At 41.5% G+C, this 12859-nt stretch overlaps 2 protein-coding genes across 6 annotated transcripts in view; one reads left to right on the top strand and one right to left on the bottom strand.

The window, feature by feature from the left end:
• znf385c (zinc finger protein 385C) overlaps window positions 1-2308 on the top strand; it is a 113007-nt gene extending 110699 nt beyond the window's left edge. For 2 of the 3 annotated variants that reach the window (XM_076995434.1, XM_076995441.1), the window contains 3 exons: window positions 1166-1264; window positions 1666-1758; window positions 1975-2308. In XM_076995434.1, the coding sequence (XP_076851549.1) occupies window positions 1166-1264; window positions 1666-1758; window positions 1975-2202 (420 nt within the window). In that variant the 3' untranslated portion in view covers window positions 2203-2308. The remainder of the gene's footprint in view (window positions 1-1165; window positions 1265-1665; window positions 1759-1974) is intronic. The other variant, XM_076995439.1, reaches the window with a different exon arrangement.
• A 3169-nt stretch (window positions 2309-5477) lies between these two features.
• Window positions 5478-12615, bottom strand: nkiras2 (NFKB inhibitor interacting Ras-like 2). 3 transcript variants are annotated; one of them, XM_076995461.1, is made up of 4 exons: window positions 12487-12615; window positions 11828-11935; window positions 10495-10736; window positions 5478-9900 (listed from the first exon to the last, which is right to left on the bottom strand). In XM_076995461.1, exons 2-4 carry the CDS (start codon window positions 11919-11921, stop codon window positions 9658-9660), a joined length of 579 nt encoding a protein of 192 aa, XP_076851576.1. In that variant the 5' UTR covers window positions 11922-11935; window positions 12487-12615; the 3' UTR covers window positions 5478-9657. The 3 variants fall into 3 exon arrangements, with proteins under 3 accessions (XP_076851576.1, XP_076851586.1, XP_076851594.1); XM_076995471.1 differs by lacking the exon at window positions 12487-12615 and adding an exon at window positions 12346-12472; XM_076995479.1 differs by lacking the exon at window positions 12487-12615 and adding an exon at window positions 12053-12301.
• Between the last annotated feature and the right edge of the window lie 244 nt (window positions 12616-12859).

Below are 12859 nucleotides of genomic sequence, written 5' to 3'. Positions count from 1 at the left end.
CTCCTCCAGTAGAAGACACACAATAGATGAGGGGATAGCTCCTCCAGTAGAGGACACACAGTAGATGAGGGGATAGCTCCTCCAGTGGAGGACACACAATAGATGAGGGGATAGCTCCTCCAGTAGAGGACACACAATAGATGAGGGGATAGCTCCTCCAGTGGAGGACACACAATAGATGAGGGGATAGCTCCTCCAGTAGAGGACACACAATAGATGAGGGGATAGCTCCTCCAGTAGAGGACACACAGTAGATGAGGGGATAGCTCCTCCAGTAGAGGACACACAATAGATGAGGGGATAGCTCCTCCAGTAGAGGACACACAGTAGATGAGGGGATAGCTCCTCCAGTGGAGGACACACAATAGATGAGGGGATAGCTCCTCCAGTGGAGGACACACAATAGATGAGGGGATAGCTCCTCCAGTAGAGGACACACAATAGATGAGGGGATAGCTCCTCCAGTAGAGGACACACAATAGATGAGGGGATAGCTCCTCCAGTAGAGGACACACAATAGATGAGGGGATAGCTCCTCCAGTAGAGGACACACAATAGATGAGGGGATAGCTCCTCCAGTAGAGGACACACAATAGATGAGGGGATAGCTCCTCCAGTAGACGACACACAGTAGATGAGGGGATAGCTCCTCCAGTGGAGGACACACAATTCCAAAATTTTGTGAATCAGGAAATCTACAAAGACAACAGCTGGGTGGCTCCATGACCATTTTAAGTGTCTCAGCCACATCTACCCAACAACCGGCCACAAGAAAGTGAATGCCTAAGCTCACTTTGATGAATTAAAGTCCTTATCAACAGCAAACATGGTGAATTACTTGCTTAAGAGGATGAAGGAATCAGCTCTAACCTCAGACTTCAGTAACCTCAAACAGTAAAGTTGCCATTTGAATATCATGCCAATGACCTGAAAAACATGGACTTTTAGAATCTGAGGCTCTGACAATCTTCTACTACAGTAGAGCCTTCGTTTAGTGTTTAGAAGAACTCAAAATGGCACAGTGTAAATAGCAGAGTACAGAGAAAAACAGCACAAAGTGTAACTACAGTCAGAGAGATGAGGACAGAGTGTGTTAACATGATGGTGGCTTGAGGCCTGATAGTCAGACTGTAATGACTTAGCTGTTTTTGTTTTGTGATTCCAGCACATGAACAGTCGTAGACACAAAGACCGACTGGCCGGAAAGCCGCCAAAGCCCAAATACAGTCCACATAACAAGAACCTGCCTACCTCAGGAGTTCCGGTGAGACATATATGCCCACGCACACACAAACACACACGGACATGCACACATCCACATGGACATGCACATGAACACACACACACACAAGTGCGCGCATTGAAGTTTACATTTACATTTACAGCATTTAGCAGACATAAAATACATCCTGGCCTGTACAAATCAAAAATATTATAGTATGACCCTGCTAGAAACAGAAGTCAGTGTTGACACGTAGGAAGAATAAAAATTAACAACAGGCATTCCGGACACGGCTAAGTGCAGATACACATGCGTGCACACACACACACACACACACACACACACACACACACACACACACACACACACACACACACACACACACACGCACGCATACACACATACCAGTTCTCATGGTTTTTCAATTCAGTGATTTCTTTTAGCAGAGCGTTAGGTGGAATGGCTATGCAGGAGGAGCAGTCTCAGCCATGAAGAAAGTATTTAACCAATACAGTCTCACCTGTTTGTCTTCACATGTAAGTGATGGATCAAAAAATCAGTTTTAAATGCTATGAACATTTATAAACCTGTGTTCTATAGTCTTAAAATACAGGCAGCTTAACTTTTCACCAGTTTTCATTTAATTCTGGTTTGTTTCTGCTGTGCTAAAGTTGTTTTCTCTTCGCCTAACCCTGCTGTGGTCATTTATGTTCTTATGTCTATATCACCATCTCTCTCCTTATTTCTTCTAGACCAAGCTGGCACTACAGAAGCAGTTGACTAAAAATTTGTCAACCAGCTTCCTGCCCACACCTATAACTCCACCCACTCTTTGCACAGTGGCAGCCAATCCACTCACACTCCGGCACCCAACTGGTGCCACCTTCATTCAAACGCCAATCTTAGGCCCCGCCCTCTTTCGGCCTGCACCAGGACCACTTCGGGCTACACACACACCTATTCTCTTCTCACCTTATTAAAGCATGAACACACACACACACACACACACACACACACACACACACAAATACACACATACATACACACACACACACACACACACACACACACACACACACACACACACACACACACACATACATACACACATACACACACAAACGCACACACAATCACACATACTCTCTTCTCACCTTATTAAAGCATGAACACACACAAAGACACACACAATCACAGGTATTCTCTTCTCACTTTATTAAAGCATGCACATATGTACACACACATATACATGCACAAACACACACACACACACACACACTTATTGTCTTTTTAGCTTATTATATCATGCACACACAAATGCTTACATACAAGCATACAAACAACATAAATATAATTTAGTTTTACAGCCTACGTTTACACACACTAAACATGAACATACTCCATATAAATAAACTTTGTCCAAGTGTAAACCATTTACATACAATACATTCACATACAATATACAAACTTGAAACAAATACACACACACAACTGCACACAGGTACATATACACACACCCATACACACCTTCTGAACTCTCCTCTAAGACTCTGCCCTTAGGAGAGGGTGACTCTTGAACTATGCAGCTCAGAGTGGTAGAAAGCAAGAGAGGAAATGAATGACAGCACAAATGTGTGAGGAGAGCATGTTCACACCTCCGGGCTGTGGGAGGGACCCCAGAGACCTCACTGACCTGCCCACATTGCTCCATTCCTCTGACGAGGGCTTGACTGCTAGGGCATGACTCCTTGGAAATTTGGCAAGTGGTGGTGAGGAGTTTAGCCTCTGGCTGGGACAGTGTATGATTTTATAAGACATTAATCATAGACGTTTATTGTGTAATTTTATAAGACATTAATCATATGCTTTTATTGTGTAATTTATTAGAGGATTAATATTAGAGACCTGGAGCTAACGTTGTAGTGAGAGTAAAATGCAACATCCCTTTACACAATGCCTCATAAATTATTTTTTCTGTTTTCACATTTATATATTTACAAACATGTTTCTGCTCCAGTTGAGTTAGAGCTGTCACTGTGCATCATGACTAATCACCATGGTTGCACTGAGTGCAATTGTAACAGATTGAAATCACAATTTGTGGAGAATCAACCTTGGAACGCTCACACACACACACACACACACACACACACACACACACACACACACACACACACACAGACATGCACATGCACAATCAGTGGTCCAATTTCTTCTGCATAGATTAGATGATTATTATGAGTCAGGCGGATCTTACACACACACACAGACATGCACATACACACACACGCACATGCACACACACATGCAGGTTCATGTGGCCTTTCAATTGGCTCTCAGCTTTGTCTCATTAAAGTCTTACAAAGGTCATCCTGCCAGTCAAAATCATCCTCACATCCCTTGATTAACATCTCAAATCTCTTCATGTAATTTGTGTGTGTTTGTGTGTAACAAACACCAGCCACAGCCTGGAACCTGTGACATCATTTCCACTTACATTATCCACTGAGCATCACTAAGGCAACTGCGCCCTCTGCTGTACAAGGCCAGCAGCACGGTCAAGTGCACCTCTTTTTCTGGCTTGCCCAGGGCCAATGTTTCTATGCTGTGCTGCTTGTTTGGTTGGAGTTACCTGACCCTGACCCTGACAATGACCTTGACCCTGACCCCAACCCTAAATCCTACGCTGGCACTGACCCTGACCCTGACACTGACTCTGACCGTAACCATGATCCTAACCCTGACACTGACCCTGACCCTAATCCTGACACTGACCCTAACCCTAACCCTGACCCTGACCCTAACCCTAACCCTGACCCTGACCCTAACCCTGACCCTGACCCTAACCCTAGGGCTGTCTATGTCTCTTTCTGAATCTGCAGTGGATGCTGCTGAGCAGTCTGTGTGGGTAATACTCTGTATTTTCATTTGTCTGTTGATTTTTTCCATGTAATGAAATGATAAGAGCTTTTACAAAGTTTTATGAAGATTACTTTAATAACTATATTATTACTACTATCTATATTAGGTTAAAGTTTATCTGTAGATCTAAGAATAGAGTATGTAGAAACTTTATTAGATGCTTTGTCATTAGTGTTAAAAGCAGTTCCTGTTTGAGAGTATTCTATTGTTAATACATACAAAGATATCGGAATATACCTTAAAATATGCTGAAAACAAGTGGATCTATTTAACTTTACAATTTGGTACTAAAGAAACCAAGAAAGAGAGAAAGTCTCTGTGTGTGTGCGTGTGTGCGTGTGTGCGTGTGTGCGTGTGTGTGTGTGTGTGTGTGTGTGTGTGTGTGTGTGTGTGTGTGTGTGTGTGATTGATGAGGAAACATCTGACTAAATCTGGATCAAGCTCCAGAACGAACAGTCAGGGCTCCTGTTTCAGCTTCATTTGAGAAGACTGCGCACCCTGGAGGAGCTTTCTGGCTCCACACATGAACAGACTTCACATTCAGTCATAATGGAGCCCACTCAAAAGGATCTGACACTGGATCACTGCAAACAACCGTATTAGAAGTATACAAAATTTCAACTTCAGCTGGACTTGGAGGACTTTATAGCTACTCTGCCTGCTCCCTCTCTCTCCCTCTCTGCGTATGTGTGTTTGCACATTGTGATTTGGGTGCATACACACCTGGACACACAGGAGTCCATGTGAACAATGGTTTTCATTTCAGGCTTTCAGAGCAGTGGACTCATGCGTGGGACACTAGAACGGTTGTGTAGTGGCATTTCTTCCTAAGTTACAAATGCACATTGTGACCTCACCAGTTATCATGTTGCTCTCTGGGCCTCGGTGTGCTAATGACTGATTACGCTGACTAATGTGATTGGCTGTTTTTTAGGACATTTAAATAGCATTTTTGCTTATTTCTCCCTTCAGAGTCAGTATTTTAAGCAATAACCCTGTTTTTGAGCTGTAATAGCCATAACGAATCAGACACTTTCCCTTTTTTATAAAAATGGAAATGTAGCCATGACTTTGCCTTTCTGTGTCAGTGCCCTTCTCACTGTATGTCTCACACTCCCTGTCCTGGGTTTGTACAGTGGGTTGTGGTTGCCACTGTGTCAGAGAGGATAGGTGACACTGTTCTGGGTTGTTTTACACTCTGTTGAGATTCTCTGTAATGGAACATTTAGTGTGACAGGGGCAACCATGGCAAGATCTCTTGCCAGCAGTGACATGACTGACCACATTTCCACTACGTTTCTACACACACATACACAGTTGTTTTAGAAATGTCTTACTTTGCAGGAAGTGTAATGGGTTTGAAAAGCAGCAGCGGCGGCAGAGGTAACAGTCTGTTTGATTCTGAACAGACTATCATAATATACCCTCTCTGAACAGAGTCATAATATACCCTCTCTGAACAGACTCATAATATGCCCTCTCTGAACAGACTATCATAATATGCCCTCTCTGAACAGACTCATAATATACCCTTCCTGAACAGACCCATAATATACCCTCTCTGAACAGACTCATAATATACCCTCTCTGAACAGACTCATAATATGCCCTCTCTGAACAGACTCATAATATACCCTTCCTGAACAGACTCATAATATACCCTCTCTGAACATTCTCATAATATACCCTCTCTGAACAGACTCTCAGAATATACCCTCTCTGAACAGACTCTCAGAATATACCCTCTCTGAACAGACTCTCAGAATATACCCTCTCTGAACACTCTCATAATCTACTCTCTCTGAACAGACTCTCAGAATATACCCTCTCCATCGGCAGAGTGTATACTGTTTTACTAATAAGCTCTCATAAGATGTTTTTGACACTACATCTGACTATGATTATGTGAAATAATTCATTCATATTTTTTACTCTTTGTTCCTGATTGCATTCACATATGCATCTTCCACCTTCACACAGACTTCACCACCTGCACAAAGATGACCACACCCATAATTAACACATGGTCAAAAAGCACAAAATACGTCCAGTGTCCCGTACATGCCTCTGTGTAATAAGGTCATCAAGAATGAGTGTTGAGATTGTGTGTGCGTTTCTGTCTGTCTGTGTATATGCAAAATGTACTGTTTAGAAATCTGTGAATTTCACATTGATCAAATGTAATTGGACATTTCTACATTATGTTGATTGGATGTGATTCCTACGGTCTTGGTTTTCTCTTCAAAGGGACATGGCCAGTATTCATGAATGGAAATGCATTTGTGCTTTGTTCACTGTACTGTCATTTACTCTGATCATAACAGCATATTCTCACTTGACTGTTCATTTGTTCTTTTCTGTAGTGTGAGAACCTGAAACAAAGAAAGGATAAAAGGGAGAGAGAATAAATCAATGACTCCTTCCACCATAGCAGCGTGCCTGTTGTTTCTGGGGCTTATGGGACTTTTGACAGGAATAGGACAGCTTTTCATTATGTGACAGTGTTAGCTCTAGAGCATGGTCTCAGAGATAGTGTTAGGGTTGGAGTTAGAGTTAGGGTCTCAGAGACATACACTATATTGCCAAAAGTATTCGCTCACCCATCCAAATGATCAGAATCAGGTGTTCCAATCACTTCCATGGCCAGAGGTGTATAAAATTAAGCACCTAGGTATGCAGACTGTTTTTACAAACATTTGTGAATAATAATTCCATAAGATAATTCCAGCGTGGAACTGATAGGAATGCCACCTGTGCATCAAATCCAGTCGTGAAATTGCCTTGCCCCTCAATATTCCACGGTCAACTGTCAGCTGTAATATAAAATGGAAGTGTTTGGGAACAACAACAACTCAGCCATGAAGTGGTAGGCCATGTAAACTGACGGAGTAGGGTCAGCGGATACTGAAGCGCATAGTGCGAAGATGTCACCAACTTTATGCAGAGTCAGTCACTACAGGCATCCAAACTTCACATGGCCTTCAGATTAGCTCAAGAACAATGCACAAAGAGCTTCATGGAATGGGTTTCCATGGTTGAGCAGCTGAATCCAAACCATACATCACCAAATGCAATGCAAAGCGTCAGATGCAGTGGTGTAAAGCACACCGCCACTGGACTCTAGAGCAGTGGAGGCGCATTCTGAGTGACGAATCGCACTTCTCCATCTGGCAATCTGATGGACAAGTCTAGATTTGGCAGTTACCAGGAGAACAGTACTTGTCCGACTGCATTGTGCCAAGTGAAAGTTTGGTGGAGGGGGGATTATGGTGTGGGGTTGTTTTTCAGGAGCTTGGCAATTTAGATCCAGTGAAAGGAACTCTGAATGCTTCAGCATCCCAAGACATTTTGGACAATTCCATGCTGCCAACTTTGTGGGAACAGTTAGGATCTAATCCCTTCCACTTCCAACGTGACTGTGCACCAATGGACAAAGCAAGGTCCATAAAGACATGGATGGCAGAGTCTGGTGTGGATGAACTTGACTGGCCTGCACAGACTTGACCTCATCTCGATAGAACACCTTTGGGATGAATTAGAGTGGAGACTGAGAGCCAGGCCTTCTCGTCCAACATCAGTATGTGATGTCACAAATGCGCTTCTGGAAAAATGGTCAAAAATCCCCATAAACACACTCGTAAACCTTGTGGACAGCCTACCCAGAGAGTTGAAGCTGTTCTAGCTGCAAAGGGTGGACCAATGTCATATTGAACCTTATGGATTAGGAATGAGATGTCAATTAAGCTCATATGTGAGACAAGGAAGGTGAGCGAATACTTTTGGCAATATAGTGTAGTTAGGGTCTCAGATACAGTTAGGGTTAGGGTCTCAGATACAGTTAGGGTCTCAGATACAGTTAGGGTTAGGGTCTCAGATACAGTTAGGGTCTCAGATACAGTTAGGGTCTCAGATACAGTTAGGGTTAGGGTCTCAGATACAGTTAGGGTCTCAGATACAGTTAGGGTTAGGGTCTCAGATACAGTTAGGGTTAGGGTCTCAGATACAGTTAGGGTCTCAGATACAGTTAGGGTTAGGGTCTCAGATACAGTTAGGGTTAGGGTCTCAGATACAGTTAGGGTCTCAGATACAGTTAGGGTTAGGGTCTCAGATACAGTTAGGGTTAGGGTCTCAGATACAGTTAGGGTCTCAGATACAGTTAGGGTTAGGGTCTCAGATACAGTTAGGGTCTCAGATACAGTTAGGGTTAGGGTCTCAGGGTGTGGCAACATTCTGCTCTCACACTCACTTTTGTTCATAATGATCATCTTTCAGTGAAGCCCTAAAACACCTTCATGTGTTTACTGTTCTTCATGCTCCAAGTCACTCCTGCTCTTTCATTAGTCTTAGTCTGATTCTCTCTTTCACTCTCTCTCACACACATATACACTTTGTATCAGATATATACTGCCAGAAGGTAACAGCTCCCATTCTAGGGTCACTGCAGACTTAACCAAGAATAAAATACCTGCATCATAAAAAAGCCCCCAGTTAGAGCCAATACAGGTTGGGAGGGGGTAGTTACAGGTTAGGGTTAGTACAGCAACAGTAATCCTGATGTGCCTTTTCCTTTCTAATGATAAACATAAAATGTTTTAAGTTACTGAAGCTGAATTATGTGTTAGTACAAACCGAAACATTAAACTATTAGAAGTACAGTAGTGTTAGAATTTGGGTCAGGATTAAGGTTAGTACAGTAGCCCCAACCCTAATCTTAATCCTAAAACTAACCCCCAACTCAATCCCACCAACTTCGGTTCATCTTTTGTGTTTATGCTGATAATAACGGAGTACCAGATTTTTTAAATTTATGTTTTTATACAATATTGTACATACATGACAAATTAGAGTTGAGCTGATATCATTCTTATACTTTCATTTTTAGTTAGTTAACATTAATATAGTTAATAATATTTATTATAATATATAATTATATTAATATAGTTAATTATATTACAATATATAATAATATATATTAATACAGTATCACAATCACATGCATATGTAAATGATAAGAATGGTAGAGATCACAAGTCAACACTGAATTCATACAGCTACACACACTATTTACTACATGCTAGTTTATAACATGTCAGTTAGAACATTTTTGTGATACGCAGCGTACTGCTGCTGGTTCCCTCCTCTCCAGTGTCCGCTTGCAGGTTGTCCGACACAAGTCTATCTATTCACCCTAACCCTAATCCTTAACCCTAACCCTAAACCAAGTCCATCTATTCACCCTAACTCTAACCCCAACCCAAGTCAGTCTATTCACTCTAACCCTAACCCCTAATCCTTAACCCTAACGCTAAACCAAGTCAATCTATTCACCCTCAACCTTTAACCCTAACCATAACCCTAACCCTCCCCAAATTAACCCATGTTCTTATTAAAAGCTTCTCTTCCCATCTCTCCCTCCATCTCTCTCTCTCTTTCCACATCTAAATATATACATCTCCCTCCATCTCCTCCTAATCTCTCTCTCTCCCTCCAGCCCCTCTCCATTCTCTCCCTCCCTAGCTATCTACAGAACCGCTGCTTTTGTTTTTGTTACGGCTGAGGGGAAAGGACGATTTGCTTTGTGGCTGCGTCATTTTGCTGGCCAGGTGGACGAAGGGCTCGATGAGTGTGTGGCGCTCGGTCACCGACACCTCCCAGAGTCGGACCTTCTCCTGCCGGGCCCACTGCTGGGCTGCCTCAGTGTCCACACGGCGGTGCTCTGCCAGGTCCACCTTATTCCCCAGCACCACTATTGTCACCTGGGTGGAAACAAAGAGGGGAAGACTTATACATACTAACGCATGTGTATTTATACATAAACATAAACACATGTGTTTTTAGACATATACATACTCACGCATATGTATTTATACATAAACATAAACACATGTGTTTTTAGACATATACATACTCATGTGTGTTTATACATATACATAAGAACTTGTGTGTGTTTATATATATACATATGCACTTGTGTGTGTTTATACATATTCATACATATGTTTGTGTTTGTGTGTGTGTAGTAAAAATTCAAGAAACAAAATATCATCAGTGCAAAATCACTATCTTCATCAGTGCAAAATCAAAACCTTCTGATGTTCTATGAGGTGGAAGTTGTGTTTGAATACTGTGCTAGCAGGGTTAGGTTCAGGTCACAGTGTCACAGTACACTGGAGATATGTGGTTATATACTTGAACTTATACTATGTGGATCTTCTTCATAACGGGGCCCTTCCTAGAGGTTCAGAATCACTTTGCTTGAACAGTGGCCCTCTCTCTGAAACATCCTGTCTTCTGGAACCTCACTAGGCCAGTTAACATTTAAGTGTTTTTTTCAGAATTTCTTTACACACCTCCTTTTTATCACGACAGCGGTCAATTTCTTTCTTCAGTACTTCCATGCGTTTGAAGGACTCTTTGCTGTCGATGCTGTAGACGAGCACAAAACCATCAGCGAAACTGAAGTAGTGACGAGGAAGCTCAGCTCCTTCACGCAAGCCTCGCGTGTCGTAGAAGCGCACCTGCTCACGGGTACCGCGGTCTGTCTCCACAGAGCCAATGTAAATATCCTCTAGTGTCTCCAAGGGCTCCGAACCTGTCAAGACCAAACTGTTCTCCAGTAAATCACCATTACTTGCAAGACACGTGGAGAACAGTGAAAACAGTACAGCAAAAAAATAAAACCTAATGTTAACATTTCATTGCAACTGGTTATAATACTAACCCTGTACACAGACAAAACCCTAAAATCCAGTAATGAACCTAACCCAGTGCCCAGAAATGTACATGTACTATGTGTTTTCAGCTGCTCCTTTGGAATGTTCTGTAATAATACACACACATTTTCAGGTGGTCTTAAATAGTGTGGCACTACATAAAACCTGCTATATCAGCAGACATTCAATGAGAAGAACATGTTGTTTTACATATTAATAGCAAAGTAGTTATTATTGTTTCAGTCTTGAAAAGTCACTTATGCACCAGAGATGTGTTTTGAATGACTAACAGAGGGTTATCATCACATTTTCCTGGTGTACCATAGTCACTACATTTAAGTGCAGGTTGATCAATTCAAGCATCTTTCAGTATTTTTAATTGAAACATATCCAGTTATAATGCACTTTTATAATGCACTGAAAACGCAGTTAAATGCTAAAAGCTGACTCACATTAAAATTAACACTACACTATATTACTGTTGTTTTCACGATTACTGATTACAATATTAAGATTTTACTGATAATTTTACACATAGCCTGCTTGAGGTTGGACTAGTTGATTATATGAATTGGAGATAATTCAGGTATTTTTAACATTTTATATGTCCATACAGAAAATTGGGATGATGATATAATTAGCCTACTTATTTAATTACTTTCAGATAGATTTAAAATATATGTTTTACCAATAAAATACACAAAAAATTAAATGTTGTATAATTTAAGTAATTTAATTATTTAATTTAAGTGTGTGTGTGTGTGTGTGTGTGTGTGTGTGTGTGTGTGTGTGTGTGTGTGTGTGTGTGTGTGTGTGTGTGTGTGTGTGTGTTCGTGTTCTAACGGCACAGATGGGTAAAATGCTGAGGACAAATTTCGATTTCAGCTGTTAGAATAATTAACTCTCCAGAAAGGTCGATATACAGAAAAGGGGCTGATGAGCACTGATCTGAGAAACATGCATTTCTTACCAGCGACATGATTGGCATACAGCAACTGTTCAAGTATTGCGGTCTTCCCAACAGACGCCAGTCCGCACACTACGACTTTACAGCTCTTCCCCATGGCTACCTTTAGCTCTGAATGGAATGGAGGGAGGGAGGGAGGGAGAGAGAGAGAGAGTGAGTAAAGTCAGTTTCAATCCTAGGGAATAGGGGACGCAAATGAAGGTTTTTAACTCTGAATGAGAGACGTACTGAAAATCAAGTATCAAAATGGCCATTAAAGGGAATGAGGGAACAAACTATGACGTGACGAGTGTGTGGACATCTAGAGTGTTTAATCTAGAGAAGAGTTAACCATCACAGACTTTTAATAAATCATAAGCAAGCAAAGCCATCGTCGCCTGAGTGGCCGCATTTATGCAGAATAACCGCGGAGTCTGCGATCTACAGTTTAGACTCTAAACAGTCGTCATATTGTTACTAGCTGTCTATGCTAGCTAGCTAACTATTCGGACATTGCATATAACGATAGCTAGCTAACTCACTTCAGTACAGGCAATACAACAAATTCAACATTTGTCCTGGTTTCTAGAGGAGTCTGAGTCGAATATTAAACAAAACGACCGAATACGATCTTTAGAAAATGTAGTTTAAAAGTGGCAAATCTTGACAAGCTATATGCTCACCGCAGCTACTTCCTGTTTACACAATGGCGTCAAACCCGTCAACACTACACGGAGCAGGAAAGATAGGGTTAACCCTAACCATAACCTTCTAACTTAAACACTAAACTTATAACTCTAACCGTAACCCTATAACCTTAACCCTCTAACCTGTCACCCAACACTCATTGGACTGAGATGATATTAAAACATATTCACTATATTCATGAAGGGCCTTGGTTTGGCCATGTTTTGAGTTCTTTTTTATAATTAATTGTGCACCACTGTGCACAGTATTTGGTTTTCTGTTATCATTTACAGTTTATAGGGTAATATTTATATGTAAATGTTTTACAAATGCATTTGTATTGTGTATTCCTACTTATTTGACAATATT

The sequence above is a fragment of the Brachyhypopomus gauderio genome, chromosome 2 (assembly GCF_052324685.1).
Source record: "Brachyhypopomus gauderio isolate BG-103 chromosome 2, BGAUD_0.2, whole genome shotgun sequence".
Taxonomy (NCBI): Eukaryota; Metazoa; Chordata; class Actinopteri; order Gymnotiformes; family Hypopomidae; genus Brachyhypopomus; species Brachyhypopomus gauderio.
The sequence above is the reverse complement of the archived record's forward strand: the minus strand, read 5'-3'. Positions and strand labels throughout refer to the sequence as shown.

Coding starts and splice junctions, on each gene's coding strand:
- nkiras2 (XM_076995461.1), bottom strand. CDS start 11,921: ATGGGGAAGAGCTGTAAAGTCGTAGTGTGCGGACTGGCGTCTGTTGGG. Junction 10,737..11,827: donor GTATGCCAATCATGTCGCTG/GTAAGAAATGCA, acceptor TGGTCTTGACAG/GTTCGGAGCCCTTGGAGACA. Junction 9,901..10,494: donor GCTGTCGTGATAAAAAGGAG/GTGTGTAAAGAA, acceptor GTTTCCACCCAG/GTGACAATAGTGGTGCTGGG.